General features: G+C 53.6%; 2 protein-coding genes across 3 annotated transcripts in view; one reads left to right on the forward strand and one right to left on the reverse strand.

Moving 5' to 3' along the window:
• Nucleotides 1–2981, forward strand: part of FBXW8 (F-box and WD repeat domain containing 8) — a 117668-nt gene extending 114687 nt beyond the window's left edge. Inside the window, exon 11 of the mRNA XM_007189655.2 lies at nt 3–2981. Coding sequence (XP_007189717.2) covers nt 3–147 — 145 coding nt within the window. The 3' untranslated portion in view covers nt 148–2981. The remainder of the gene's footprint in view (nt 1–2) is intronic.
• A 4783-nt stretch (nt 2982–7764) lies between these two features.
• Nucleotides 7765–12357, reverse strand: part of TESC (tescalcin) — a 64008-nt gene continuing 59415 nt past the window's right edge. For both annotated transcript variants that reach the window (XM_007189459.3, XM_028168345.2), the window contains exons 7-8: nt 10307–10354; nt 7765–8012 (exon numbers count right to left, since the gene is read on the reverse strand). In XM_007189459.3, coding sequence (XP_007189521.1) covers nt 7935–8012; nt 10307–10354 — 126 coding nt within the window. In that variant the 3' untranslated portion in view covers nt 7765–7934. The remainder of the gene's footprint in view (nt 8013–10306; nt 10355–12357) is intronic.

Consider the following 12357-nt stretch of genomic DNA (forward strand, 5'->3'; position numbering starts at 1 on the left):
AGACACCGGGGGCTGATCCAGGCCTACGAGTTTGCAGTGGACCGGCTGGCCTTTCAGAGCACTGTGCCCATCTGCCGTTCGTCCTGTGACACCATACCCGGTTACAACTATGACCTGGCGCTTGCTTTTCCCTGTGACAACATTTAGGGAATTGTCTCATTTGGGAGCTGGGAGAAACATGGGAAGAACCAATTCTGTGTATTTTAGAACTACAGAGGAGCACCTCACTAGGCTTTAAGTGTTGGGGGAAGAAAGCAACTGCAGGGCGTGCTTACGTGACCCCACATATTCCTCTACTGCCTTTGCTTTTCTCTGCCAATTCATTTTCTCCAGCTGCGTTTGTCAGGGCTCGTTTCATCTTACTCTGTTCTCACTCTCTCTCTCATGGCTTTGAGTACCACACACTGATGGCTCAGATTTATACCTCCTTCCCCCATGCAGCCCTGCATCTGCTCCCCACCTGTCTCAGGAGTGTCCCCCTGGCCCAAGCTGGGACCTCCCCACATCATTCTGTACACTGCACACAGCCCCTGCTCCAGCTCTCAGATAAGGCCCTTCTGCACCCCTGCGCCAGCCTGCTCATCCTCTTGCCAGTCTCCACACCCTTTCTTCTTCGGGGGCCTCTGGACATGCTAGTCCCTGAGCCCTTGGATCTGAGACCAAGAATCAACTCTGGGTCGTCTTCTCTCACACCACCACCCAACCTGCGAGAGCAGCCCTTTTTCCTGGTAGATTTTAACACGGTTATAATTATATATTTATACAACTACTTCATTAATAACTGTTTGGCTTACTGTTGTGTCTGCGATGCACGATACCAAGTAGACACTTTCTACGTACCGTAAACACCCATCCTCCGCGTGGGGTGGAAGGTGATGGGTTCTGGAGCAGAGAGTGAGAAGGAAGGGGAGAGAGCGGAGGGACCATCACGTTCAACCACCGAGCTAACACGGGGCAGCACGAGAGACCCCCTTCAGTGTGATAACTAGCTTCCATTTCCAAGGATTAAGAGGGCAAACCCTGGCATTACTCGTGATTTAGACTGTTGTGAGCAGCAGCGGCCATCTAATGTACCTTCCAAATAGCAACGCAAAGAACTGATGGATAGAACTACTCAGAGAAACAAAATCCATGCCCATGGTGCATGATTCAGAGGATTTACTTAATTTATAAGCATGACACAATGGGTGTAGATAGGATTCTGTCCCTTTTCAAATACCCACAAAACATACATAAAAAATGACCATGTATGAAAGCCACAAGGAAAATCTCAGATTACACAAAGAGCAATACCAGACAGGTTCAATCCAGTGCCCCAGTCCCAATGCCGTACGATTAGAAATCCACAAAAAGCTAAACAAAAACATACACCTGGAAGCCCCAGGCACTCCTGAATTAACTCGGTTTTAAACAGGGAAAGAAAAATGGAAAATAGAAACTCTCTAGACCAGGGTGATAGTGGAAGCACTGAACACCAAGACCCAGGGGACGAGGCCCGAATGGGTGGGGAGACGTCATGACTATAGAAAATAAGTCAGAAAATCAATGTGCTAAGCTGTCACCCCAGAAAGCTTAAAAAAGGTCACAGTGATCCCAAACAAAGTAGAAAGAAAGAGTTAAATCCTTCTTTAAAGGAGTTAAAGAAGGATAAAAATACACATGAATGAACTAGAAAACCAACAAATAGTGAAGTTGATCATAAAGCCGAAAGCAGGTTTTTGGAAAGACAAAATATACAACTCTTGATAAAGGAAAAAAAGGCACAAGGGACTATCAAACCGAGTATTTTCAGCATGGGGATAACGTCTCACTGATCCAAAAGCAACGTGAAGCTTTCCTGCTGTTCACAAGCGTGTACGGTTGGGAAATGCACCACTACGCGGAGTCCTAGAACTTTTTTGAGTCGTGAGGGTTTTGGAAGGTTTTTCAAATTAAGATCCTCAGTCATAAAAAAATCCACATCCAACTAGACAGAGCCACATAGACAGCCACGACTGGGCACCATCCCCTCAGTCCCGAGAGCACTGCTTTCCTTCAGGCTGCCTTCCCGGGAAGGCAGCTGTGTCAGGAGGGTTTTCTGCTTCCTTTCAGAAAACCCAGTTACTTCATAAATGAAGCCAATCTGCAGTTGGCGAATGAAGTATGTACTTTATTTACGCTCGCTGCCTTGTGGTGCTCTGACCCCCTAGTGACCTCGCTTTAAACGGTTTTCACCTCTCAGTCTTAATGCAGCTGGACCACTGCGGAAAGTTTATTTTTCCTTTTAAGAAGCAGCCTCTTCCAGTCTCATTTCACAGTTCATTTTGCAGATACATTCTCCCTCCTAGCTTTGCAGGAATTATGGGTAATGGAAGAGTTCAAAAGAAATTAGACCCAGAAAATTTTACTGAAAGTAAAAACAGTTTTAAACTACTTTCATTCACTGCCAACTGCTGGTCCAGTGTAAATGTTACAAGCATAGGGTTTTTCCTCCCAGCCTGTTGATAACATCTCCCATTCATGAAAACCACCTGGGTTTTGTGAAGGACTTTATTGGACCCAAATAATCTCCAAGCACACCAAGTTCAGTCAGTGTTTTTTGCTGTAAACCTTACATTCTGGAAGAAATAGCCTGACGGGGAAAGGATCAAAGTTCCTTTATGAACCAACATTTACCAGTGGCTTAAAAAAATCTTGGCCCATGTCCACCCCCGTCTGCTCATCCCATCTTACCTTTGTCCCCGTTGGCTATTTTGTGGGAGCTTCTTTGCAAGTTCTGAGTTCTTAGTTGACTTATCGTCTCCTTTTCTTCTGTATCTCTTCTGCTTTTCAAACTCGGGTCCCACGTCTCCCCTAAAGACAGAAGAGACTCTGATATGCCGCTGGGGGAGCCAGAGGGCCAAACACCAGAAATCTCTGTCCTATCTTAAAACATTGTATGACTTTGCTTTCTGCTTTATAACATGTCCACGTTGGTTCTAGTATTAAATTTTTAAAATGTATTTATTGCTGAAATTACTTGTCACCCTGGCAAGGTATGTGGTGACAGTCCCCTGGCATACCACTTCACCAGCTTTCCCCCACCCTGGAAATCTCACCTGACATGTTGAATAGTTTTTCCCAGAACCACTATTACAGGGGTTCCTAGCCCAGGATCCAAGAAACCCACACAACCGTAAGTGAAAATGTGCATAAGGGCATTTTCTGGGAGGAAGTATGGCTCTTTCATCAGATTCTCCAAGGGAACTATAGCCCTGAGAGTTTTATCTGCGGCCGCTAGGCTGTGCTTTGCGGTCTCAGCCCTGTGCTGCCTTGGTGCTGCCACTGCCGCTGCCCAGGCAATAGTCCATTTGCAGAGACACCCTGGGGCCAGCATCACCTCCCCTACCAAGGCTGACCAGATTCAGCTGATTCGAGGAAAAACTGAATGTCCCCAAGAGTGGAGTTTTGGTCCTTTCTGTGCAGGAGAGCTGACCACACCAGGATGAAGTCCTCCGTACCCCTCCCCAGAACCAGAGGCCCCACGTTTGAGGGGATAGCGCGTCCCACTCTGCATTCAAATGACAAACACCGGTCACCGCAAACGAACTTTGCTCATCCTCGGAGAAAAACGTCTTCCTGGTAGGGGCACAGCTTTCTCGTTAAGGCCGTCCACTGCCTGTCGGGATGGGCAGGTCTACGACAATGGCTGAGGCGGGGGCCGGCTGGCTCTCCCGACTCGGACCTTTGCTCTGGGCAGCAGCTGTGGCAGCCGGGAGCGTGTGGTGCTGGCCGCCCGTCCGCGGCGCCCTGAGCCTCGCAGACCTGCCCACCTCACCAGCGGCCAGGCCAGATGGCTCCCTGGCTGCTGCAGTGGGCCCTGCCGCGATTTGGACGGAGGCTGCCTGGGATGGGCGATGGCACAGCCCCTCTCGCTGGGCTCCGGCCCCTGCCATGCGGGTGCCAGCCTGCTCTCCGCCTCTGATGGTGGGCAGGGGCTTCCAGGCAGAAGCTCTGTGCCGGGGACCTTTTCGTCCCCTAGGGAGGGAGGGCAGGCTCCCCCGCCCCACTGCTGTATCTTCTCTCCCCTCGCCCGGTGCTCGCACTAACGCTGCCGCCTCGCTTCTCTACGATGGAGGCGGCCATAAACTGCTCCTCGGCGCATCCTCCAGCCTTACTGCTGCCCCTTGGACCACTCCTGGGGTAAAGACCAGAAACCTGGCCCCTTGCTGACTTGGTCAACATGCAGATTAGAAGGAAGAGGAGTCACCGTGTGCCCGTCAGAGTCCTCAGTCCTCCTGGGGCCAAGTTCATCCACCACCGAATCCCTGCTGGCACTTGTTCACTGATTCCAGAAGAGCCTGGAGACAAAGGCAACACTGACACCCTGGGAAGTCGTGGTGAAAACCCCGGCTCCTCCCACTCAACTCTCCAAGGCCTTCCCAAGGTCACTGTGTGGGAGGACAGCTTGCAAAGCAGGTGTTTGCAGAACACTTGCCAAGGCAACTTGTATCTTTAACTCTCCATCAGCCTGCGTTAAGTCACTGTGCCGTCTGCAGTTCAGCTCCGGCCTGGTGAACCACAGGCAGTGGAGACAGGTTCAACTGTTCAGCGACAAGGATCCGATCCGTACATGACGCACATCGAGAACTTGCCAGTGCCCGGGATCAGAAAAAAATGTAATGGTTTTGTTAAAGTCTAGCAATAATTCGTTCCCTCAGAGGGTGCTTGGCCAAAATTGGAAGCTGTTGTCATCTTACTGCATTCCCTTATCCATAATTCATGTTTAACGTGGCTGCAGAAGTTTTCCCCTGAGCTTCTCATATTAGATTTCCATTACACAGCCCTTTTGTAAACCTACCAAATTGGCGTGTTTGTGTCAAATTGCCGTATTCTTTCAACGGCCAAAAGCCGAGTTCTGGTAACTTTTCCCCTTGGTACTATGCTTTCAACCCAATTCCTGGGAAATGGGTGGAGAACATGGAGAGAGGTGACCTCACCCTCATCCCGCAGGCTGCCGACACTGTCCCTGCGCCGTCTCCTCCACCCACAGCCTGAGGCCCTCGCAGCACTGACTTCAAATATTTGACTTAGCACTGATTAGTCACAGGGGTATAATTCCTAATGAAAGGAAAGCTGTAAAACAAGTGCATTTGGTAATTTCTCAACTTGCCTATTTGAGAACAAACATCACCTGCTTCAGGCTGCTTCAGATGGGGGGAGGGTGCTACACTCCCCCAGGGTCTCGGCAGCCAGAAAGCCCCTCCTGGGCACGCCCACCAGTCCAGCCCGTAAGGGGCCGTTTCCGAGCCTCCAGCCTCCAGCCTCTGCAGACCGCACTGCCCAGACAGCCGTCCTGAGATGCGTACCCAGAGCAGTGACCCTCGTTCTTTCTAATCAAAGGCCAGCAGACTGGGGGGAATAACCACCCTTCCTAGGAGCAGGTCCGCACCAACTAATAGAAGACCCCGATCACTCCCGGAACGACCAAATGAGTGAAAACACATCACGCACACAGTGCCCTGGGAGCCGGCGGGGGAGCCCCAGGCGGACTCTGGCCGGCCCTCTGGTGGAAATGAGCCCCAACCGTGCCGATCAGACGACATCCTCAGTGACGGTGAACAAACAGCTTGGGTTTGAGCAGTATGGACTGGGCTCAGGGTGGATAAATCTCATTTTAATTAGCGGTTTAGGTAAGCTGAGGCTTCAAAGACACGAGGCCGGCCCTTGGTGGGCTGAACAAGGGCAAACGCTTGCCTGTGCCCACACTGGCCATGTCTCCCAAACGGAGGCTCTGCAGGGGGGCTGATGGAAGATCTATTATTTATAAAAACACTTTACATTAATGAACTGCCTTTGTTGAGAAGAACAAAATGGAAGCAAATTGGGAGAATCCCAGAAAATCCAGCCTACGGTGGCCACACCAGCAGTCCTGCTGCTCTGTAACTCCACGGGTCCCTGGCAGTAGTGCGGGGCAGGGAAGGGCACGGGGAGGGCAGGGGGACGCACGCTTCTGCCAGGCTGCAGGGGTCTCACTGGAGACCCGTCCTGGACGATAGCTAACTAGCACCTAAACAGGACCAGATCTCCCCACACCAGGCCTTTCTAGATTCCCTCTGTGGGCTGCCAGGCACCCAGGGGTGTGAGCAACTGATCCCAGCAGCAGGAGAAGCGGGGGTGGGGAGGGAGATCACATCCCACTTTCCCACCCCATTGCCGGCACCTGGAGGGTAAGAAGCACAGCCTTGGCCCTGACCTACTGCTTTGAAAATGTCAAAATATTTGTGGAATTAAGCACACGTCTAAATAAGAAGCAGATTCTACTGTGTAGCACAGGGAACTACATCCAATCTCCTGGGATAAACCATAATGGAAAATATTAAAAAAGGAATATATACATATATATACATATATATATATATATATATGTATAACTGAGTCACTTTGCTGTACAGCAGAAATTAGCACAACATTGTAAATCAACTATACTTCGATTTAAAAAATAAAGTTAAAAAAAGCAGCCGAGCTCTGGAAGTGACTTCAGACCTCTCTCTACTTACCAGAGATGTGGCCGCGCTGCCCCTGGCCGCCTGCCTGTCAGGCGCATCGTGGAGACTGGTGTTCCTCAGGCACAGCTGGGGTCGGAGGCCCAGCCCGGTCCACCGCACGCTCACCGGGGTGGGATGCCCGCGCCAGCTCTCACTGTCTAAATGATGAGGGTTTCCCAGCTCCACTGCCGCCCTCGGGACACCTGCTGGCTTTTAAATACTGACGTTAATCTCGTCCTAAGCAACGTGTGCACAACACAGCTTTGGGGGGGCGGATGTCAGAGGAAGGACCATCATGACTGCCTCAGGGAAGGGAAGACCAGGCGCTGGGCGTCGGATGAAGACTCCAGGGGGCGCCTGTTACATTCTGAACCCCAACATGTGGGTATAAGATAGATAAAGCACACTTAATATCAAAAGTGAATTACAAATTCAAGAATGCAAATAATAGCAACAGCCAATTATCAGGGGAACTTTCCTGGAAGGCTAGGAAGGTGCCTCCCGGCGAGTGTGGATGAAGCAACTACCAGGAGGAGGCCTGGAATGTCAACAGTGACCAGTGACCACGGTGATGGCAGCTCTCCCGAGCGAGTCAGCAGGTCACCAGGGCACCACCGGCTGCCAGCCCTCTGCTGACTCATGGGCCACTGCCACCAACCGAGATGAATGACCTTTGTTTCTTCCTCCCCTCAGACCCCACTGCCGGAAGGTGACAGCCGGAGTTGTGGGAGATGCCACCTGGGGCAGTCACCTCCCCTGCTGCTGCTGCGCTGGGGACAGTGGAGTGCAGACTATGCAGCCGGCCCCCATCCTGAGGAAGGGCCGCAGGGCACACCCAGCCCGTTCCCCGCCGGGCCCTGACCGTTGGCGGCCCCAACACCGCGGGGCGAGCTCGGGCGCTCACTGCGGCTGGCTCAGGCTCAGCTCCTCTTGTCTCCTCCTTGGGTCTGAATATCCGGTCACGGCACCAAGGAAGCCCCACCACCCAAGTCCCTGCCCCCATGGAGTGAGGGGCTGCTTCTCCTTACTTCCCTGCCGGGGCCTGAGAAGGCGGGCAAGTTCCCAGCACTCAGCAGGGAAAAGAGCAAATACTTAACCCAAAATAAACCAGAAAGGAAGGAGACAATAAATCCCCTTGCAGACCAGCCTCTGAAGACTTGCTGCTGCGGCTTGCTCCTCGCTCCCCACCGTCAGCCAGCCTCGGGCCACCAAGTGGCCAGGCCACATGCATGGACGTGGGGAACAGACAGGAGCCACGTTCATTAACAAACCCTTTTTCTTTTTTATTGGAGATAAAAACAGCAAAGCCCCGTGTACCATACCCTGTGGGAAAAAGAGGTGAGCGAGGGATGTTGACTGTTTACAAGAGCTGCAGCAAAAGGGCCCCCGGGGGCCTCGCTGCCCGGGCTCTCCGTGGGGGAGGGGCGGTCAGTGGCACAGGGCGATGGTTTCCACGTTAAGGAAGCGGACGTGCATCTTTGTCTCGATGTCTATCCCCTGCCAGATCTGGAACAGACGGAGCAGTGTGAGTGGGCATCCCCACCGGGGTCCTCGGCCACCTTCCCACCCGCTCTCCTCCGCCACCCACTGAGGAGCTCCCGCAGGTGGAATCCAGTGCGAAGCGTGGAAGAGAAACTTCCATCTGCCTTTTTGCTGGTTAATTGGGCTCTGACATTTGGATTCTCTCTGGATTGTCACAGCAAGTTATTATTAAGTACTGAATCCAAGCTCTTAGCTGAAGTCACTTGAATCCCACCCACCACTTCAGGCTCTGTGATTTTCATGCAAATTCCTTAACCCCACACTAAACCTCCTTTTCACCAGAAAAATGTCGAGACCACCACCTGTGCTGCCCATTCACGGAATGTTCTGGGGGCTCCAGGGGAATCATGCACGGAAGCGGTTTATAAACTGTTAAGGGCTGTGCAATTATAAGGTTTCATTAAGCCATCATCATTAATTAAAAGGTCACAACAGTTAGGTCTTTACAACCTCCCAGGGATAGGGAGGTCACCATGTTCCAGACAGACAAGCTCATGCCCAGGAAAGGTACTTTCTGCCTAAGACCACATCCATCACCACATACCTGCTATTGGCACTGCCGTCACGGTCCATCCTGGCTAGGGCCCTAGCGGACAACTCAGGCCACCAGACCCTGTATCTGCTACACTAGGAAGCCCCAGCGCGGGCAGGACTGTGCGCTCGCCAGCTCCTTGGCCACTCGGGGCCCAAGAGGACCACGGATGGAGAAGTGGCGGGCAGGATGCGAACAGGAACGGAGGGACGTGGTGGGCAGTGACTTGTCACTGTCTCCCTGCTTATGTAAGAACTTCAAACTGTCAAGCTGTCACCCTCAGCATCTCCAGGGACAGCCTTGAGGCTGGGGAAAGCAGAGCCCTGTGGGCACCCAAGTGGCAGGGAGGCCTCAGCACATTTCCTGCCACTGTCACATGCCTACGGTCCCCCAAGTGCTTTCCTTGTTAGGTGAACAAGACGTTCCCAGGAGAAGATACCTGGATGTCAGGGTGGTTTCTGCCAAAGGCCGGGTTATGCCAGGTGGCAAGAGGCTAGTTGTGGGGCTCAGAGAATGGGATGGGCCGGCTGGTCAGGAAAAACTCCCACGGTGCAGAGGCAACGGGCTTGGGAACACTAGAGGCGGGGCAGCGGCGGGGGCGGCCTTCTGGGGAAGAAGCTTGGTTTCTGAGGCCAAAATTGGATTTCATCCTATCTTCTGGCTTAAAGCAGCCGTCCCTCCTCCCTAAGCTTCCCTGGCCTCCCTGATCTTCTAACTCCTTATTCTGGTTCTTGCTTGAGTGTCATCACTTTTCTGGAGCGCAGACCTCAGAACAAGCCAAGGTGACCTGTGGCACAAACGCCAACTCAGCCTCTCCCAGTCTGCCTGCCCTGCCCAGCCCTGGGGGCCGCGGAGGGGGGCGCCTGTCCTCCTCCGGCCCAGCAGGCCCTTCGGGTCTCTCCCTCAGGCCCAGGTCTGTGCCGCCCGCCCCCTTCCTCTTGCCATGACTGGCCAGGTTGGCGGCGCAGACTTTGGGGGAGCGCCCGGCCGAGCTGCCCCTCAGCTCACCAGAGTCCCCGGCCCCAACCCAGGCACAGGCCTGCTTCCCTCGGGCCACCTGGAGAGTTGGCGGCCGGCCCGGGAGCCACACTGGGTATCGTTCCCCTGACTTCCCATCTTCCTCGCCTCCTGGAAGGGGCTCAGGGACACCGCTGTAGGGATGCTCAGGGCCAAAGCACGGGCAGAGCACGGGGGGCTCGACTCCTTGCCACGGGGATCTGCCTGTCAGAGCAGCGAAGGGCCCCAGTTTCCAGCCTGCGAGCAGGCTTGTAGCAGTGAAGGCTGGGCGAGGCCTGAACGTCCACTAACAGGGGTGGAAGGTGGGCAGCCAGACAAACAGCCCGGACTGCGAGGCCCAGGGCAGAACCACACGCGGTCAGCACCAGTGTGTGCTTCTGTGAAGAGCAGGTCTCGTACAGGCACAGAACATTCCAGAACCCTGGTTCCAACTGTCAACAGGGTGCTTCTGAGAAGGGGGACCAGGGACTCGCGGGGGCAGAAAAATGGAGTTTTCCTCACAGGCCCTTTTGCACTTGCTTAGTTGTTCTGACCGTATACCTATCATCACCCTTCCAATAAAAACAAGTAAAACCAGTTTAAACTATTTTAAAGGCCACACCCAGGCTTGACCCCTTTCCACAGAGACGCCCATCTCCTTCTGACCAGCAGGGTCCCCCTCAAGCCCCCAGCACAGCCCCCGTGCCCACCCCCACCCCCAGGTACCCACCTTCAGGAAGTCATCGAAAGTGATGCCCTCGTACACCTGATCAGGCTCCTGGGGACAGAGCACAGGGTGCAGTGAGGGGCTTCTGCCTGGAGACTCTCCATCTTCCCCCCACCCTGCAAGACAGAAGGCTGGGGCCATTTAGGGAGAATCATGAGAATGGGGAGAACATTCTGGATTGTTTGCCTCCAGCTCGAGGCTGTTGGCCCTGAACTCCAGTGTCCCCTTCACTGGCTCGATGGTGGGATGGAAGGTGGTGCAGGCTCACCAGGGCCCCACCCACGCCCCCCAGGGAGGACAGAGCAGACGAGGGTGGGAAAGGAGGAGGTGGGCACAGAGGCAGGGCTCGCTCTACCCGGCACAGCCACCTCCCGCCACTTCCCAACAGTACGCCCACCAGCAGACACCTCCTGCCATTTCTTAGTCCTGCCTCCTCAAACCAGCCTTGGTAAGACCAGTTCTGGGCCGACCTGCACTCCAGACACTGGGGAAAGGGCCAAGTGAGTCACCCTGATAACATCTGGCCCAGGGGCCTCCCACCTGCCAAGTCACTGGCAGTGCCAGTCTCGGCACACACACGAGATGATAAACGGGGCTCCTGTCCCTGATGCTGCTAAGACCAAGTCCCCACGGCGCCCTTTGTGACAGTGAAAGCTGGGCTGACACCCCACTGCCCGTCAATACAAGACCAGCCAAATAAATTGTGGTTGCCCTGGCTATTGGTTACCACGAAAAAGGGGTCGATCTAGACCTGCTGATATGGAAAAGGCTCCAAGATACATACACGGCGGAAAAAAACAAACAAGGAGCAGAAAGATGCCTGCAGATTCTGTCCCCCATCACTGAGCACACGGCCGCCACCTGCCCCGTGGACCTGTGGGGTCAGCATGGGGGACAGGGAGCTGTGGCAGTTCAGCGCCATTGTGTGTGAATCGGAACCGAAAGACACACGTGTACACGTCGGTCTGTGTCAGGAAAAACACCATCAAGGGCAGTTCCCTTTAGGGAAAAGGACCAGGGCCGATGGGAGGAGGGCCAGGAAAGACGCACTTCTCTTTCCGCACCGCTCGGAAACTTGTTCCTACGTGTATTTAAGAAAACATCGGCAGGCGCTCTCTGAGCATTTGCCGTGTGTACTTTACAAACGTTATTACCATGAACTGATTGCAGACCTCACAACAGCTCCCAGAGGTGGGTTCTGTTCTTAATCTAATTTTGGATATACTTTTTTTTTTTTTTAGATTTTTTTTTTTTTGAATGTGGACCATTTTTAAAGTCTTTATTGAATTTGTTACAATATTCCTTCTGTTTTATGTTTTAGTTTTTTGGCCGAGACGCATGTGGGATCTTACCTCCCCGACCAGGGATTGAACCCGCACCCCCTGCATTGGAAGGCAAAGTCATAACCACTGGACCGCCAGGGAAGTCCCCTGGATATACTTTTTAATTTTATGAAAAACACCAGTTTTTTAGAAGGCCTGGGCCAGCCCTGTCCCTAGGGCTGTCTGCTCTTCCTGCCCAGGGGCACAAACAGAAGTGGTCGCCCACTCCCTGCCAGAGACCCCGGATTCCTAGGGCAGCAAGGGGAGCTAATTATAGATAAAGCCCCGCTGGCCCAAGACCCGGGCTGGAGGGCGGGCACCGGGTGGAGGGGCTGCAGGGTCAGGGCCGCGCCCTAGGCTGAGACCCCAGCACAGCTGCCCCAGCCTCCAGCCACAACAAGGCTTTCCAGGGAAACACCCTGGAAAGAGCTCAGTGCCGCAGTCGACAGCCGGCTTCGGAGGTCCGTTACAGTGGGGCGATGCGTCATTTGTCTTTGGCGAGAGGTGCAGGCAGAAATGTTAAGCATCCTTGGAGGCCACAGGGTATGAACTGACTCGGCCACCCCTCACCCTGCGCCTCTGTGTTTATCTGGTAGACGATCACACGAGAAAATATTCTAAGAGCACAGAGAGGATCCGTAAGTAAAGAAAGATGCACACGGTGAGCGGGACACATACCCGGGAAGCCGGCACAGACTCCCGGAATGCCCCGGCTTCTAAGGTTGTGCAGCT

Source organism: Balaenoptera acutorostrata, chromosome 13 (genome assembly GCF_949987535.1).
Source record: "Balaenoptera acutorostrata chromosome 13, mBalAcu1.1, whole genome shotgun sequence".
Classification (NCBI taxonomy): domain Eukaryota; kingdom Metazoa; phylum Chordata; class Mammalia; order Artiodactyla; family Balaenopteridae; genus Balaenoptera; species Balaenoptera acutorostrata.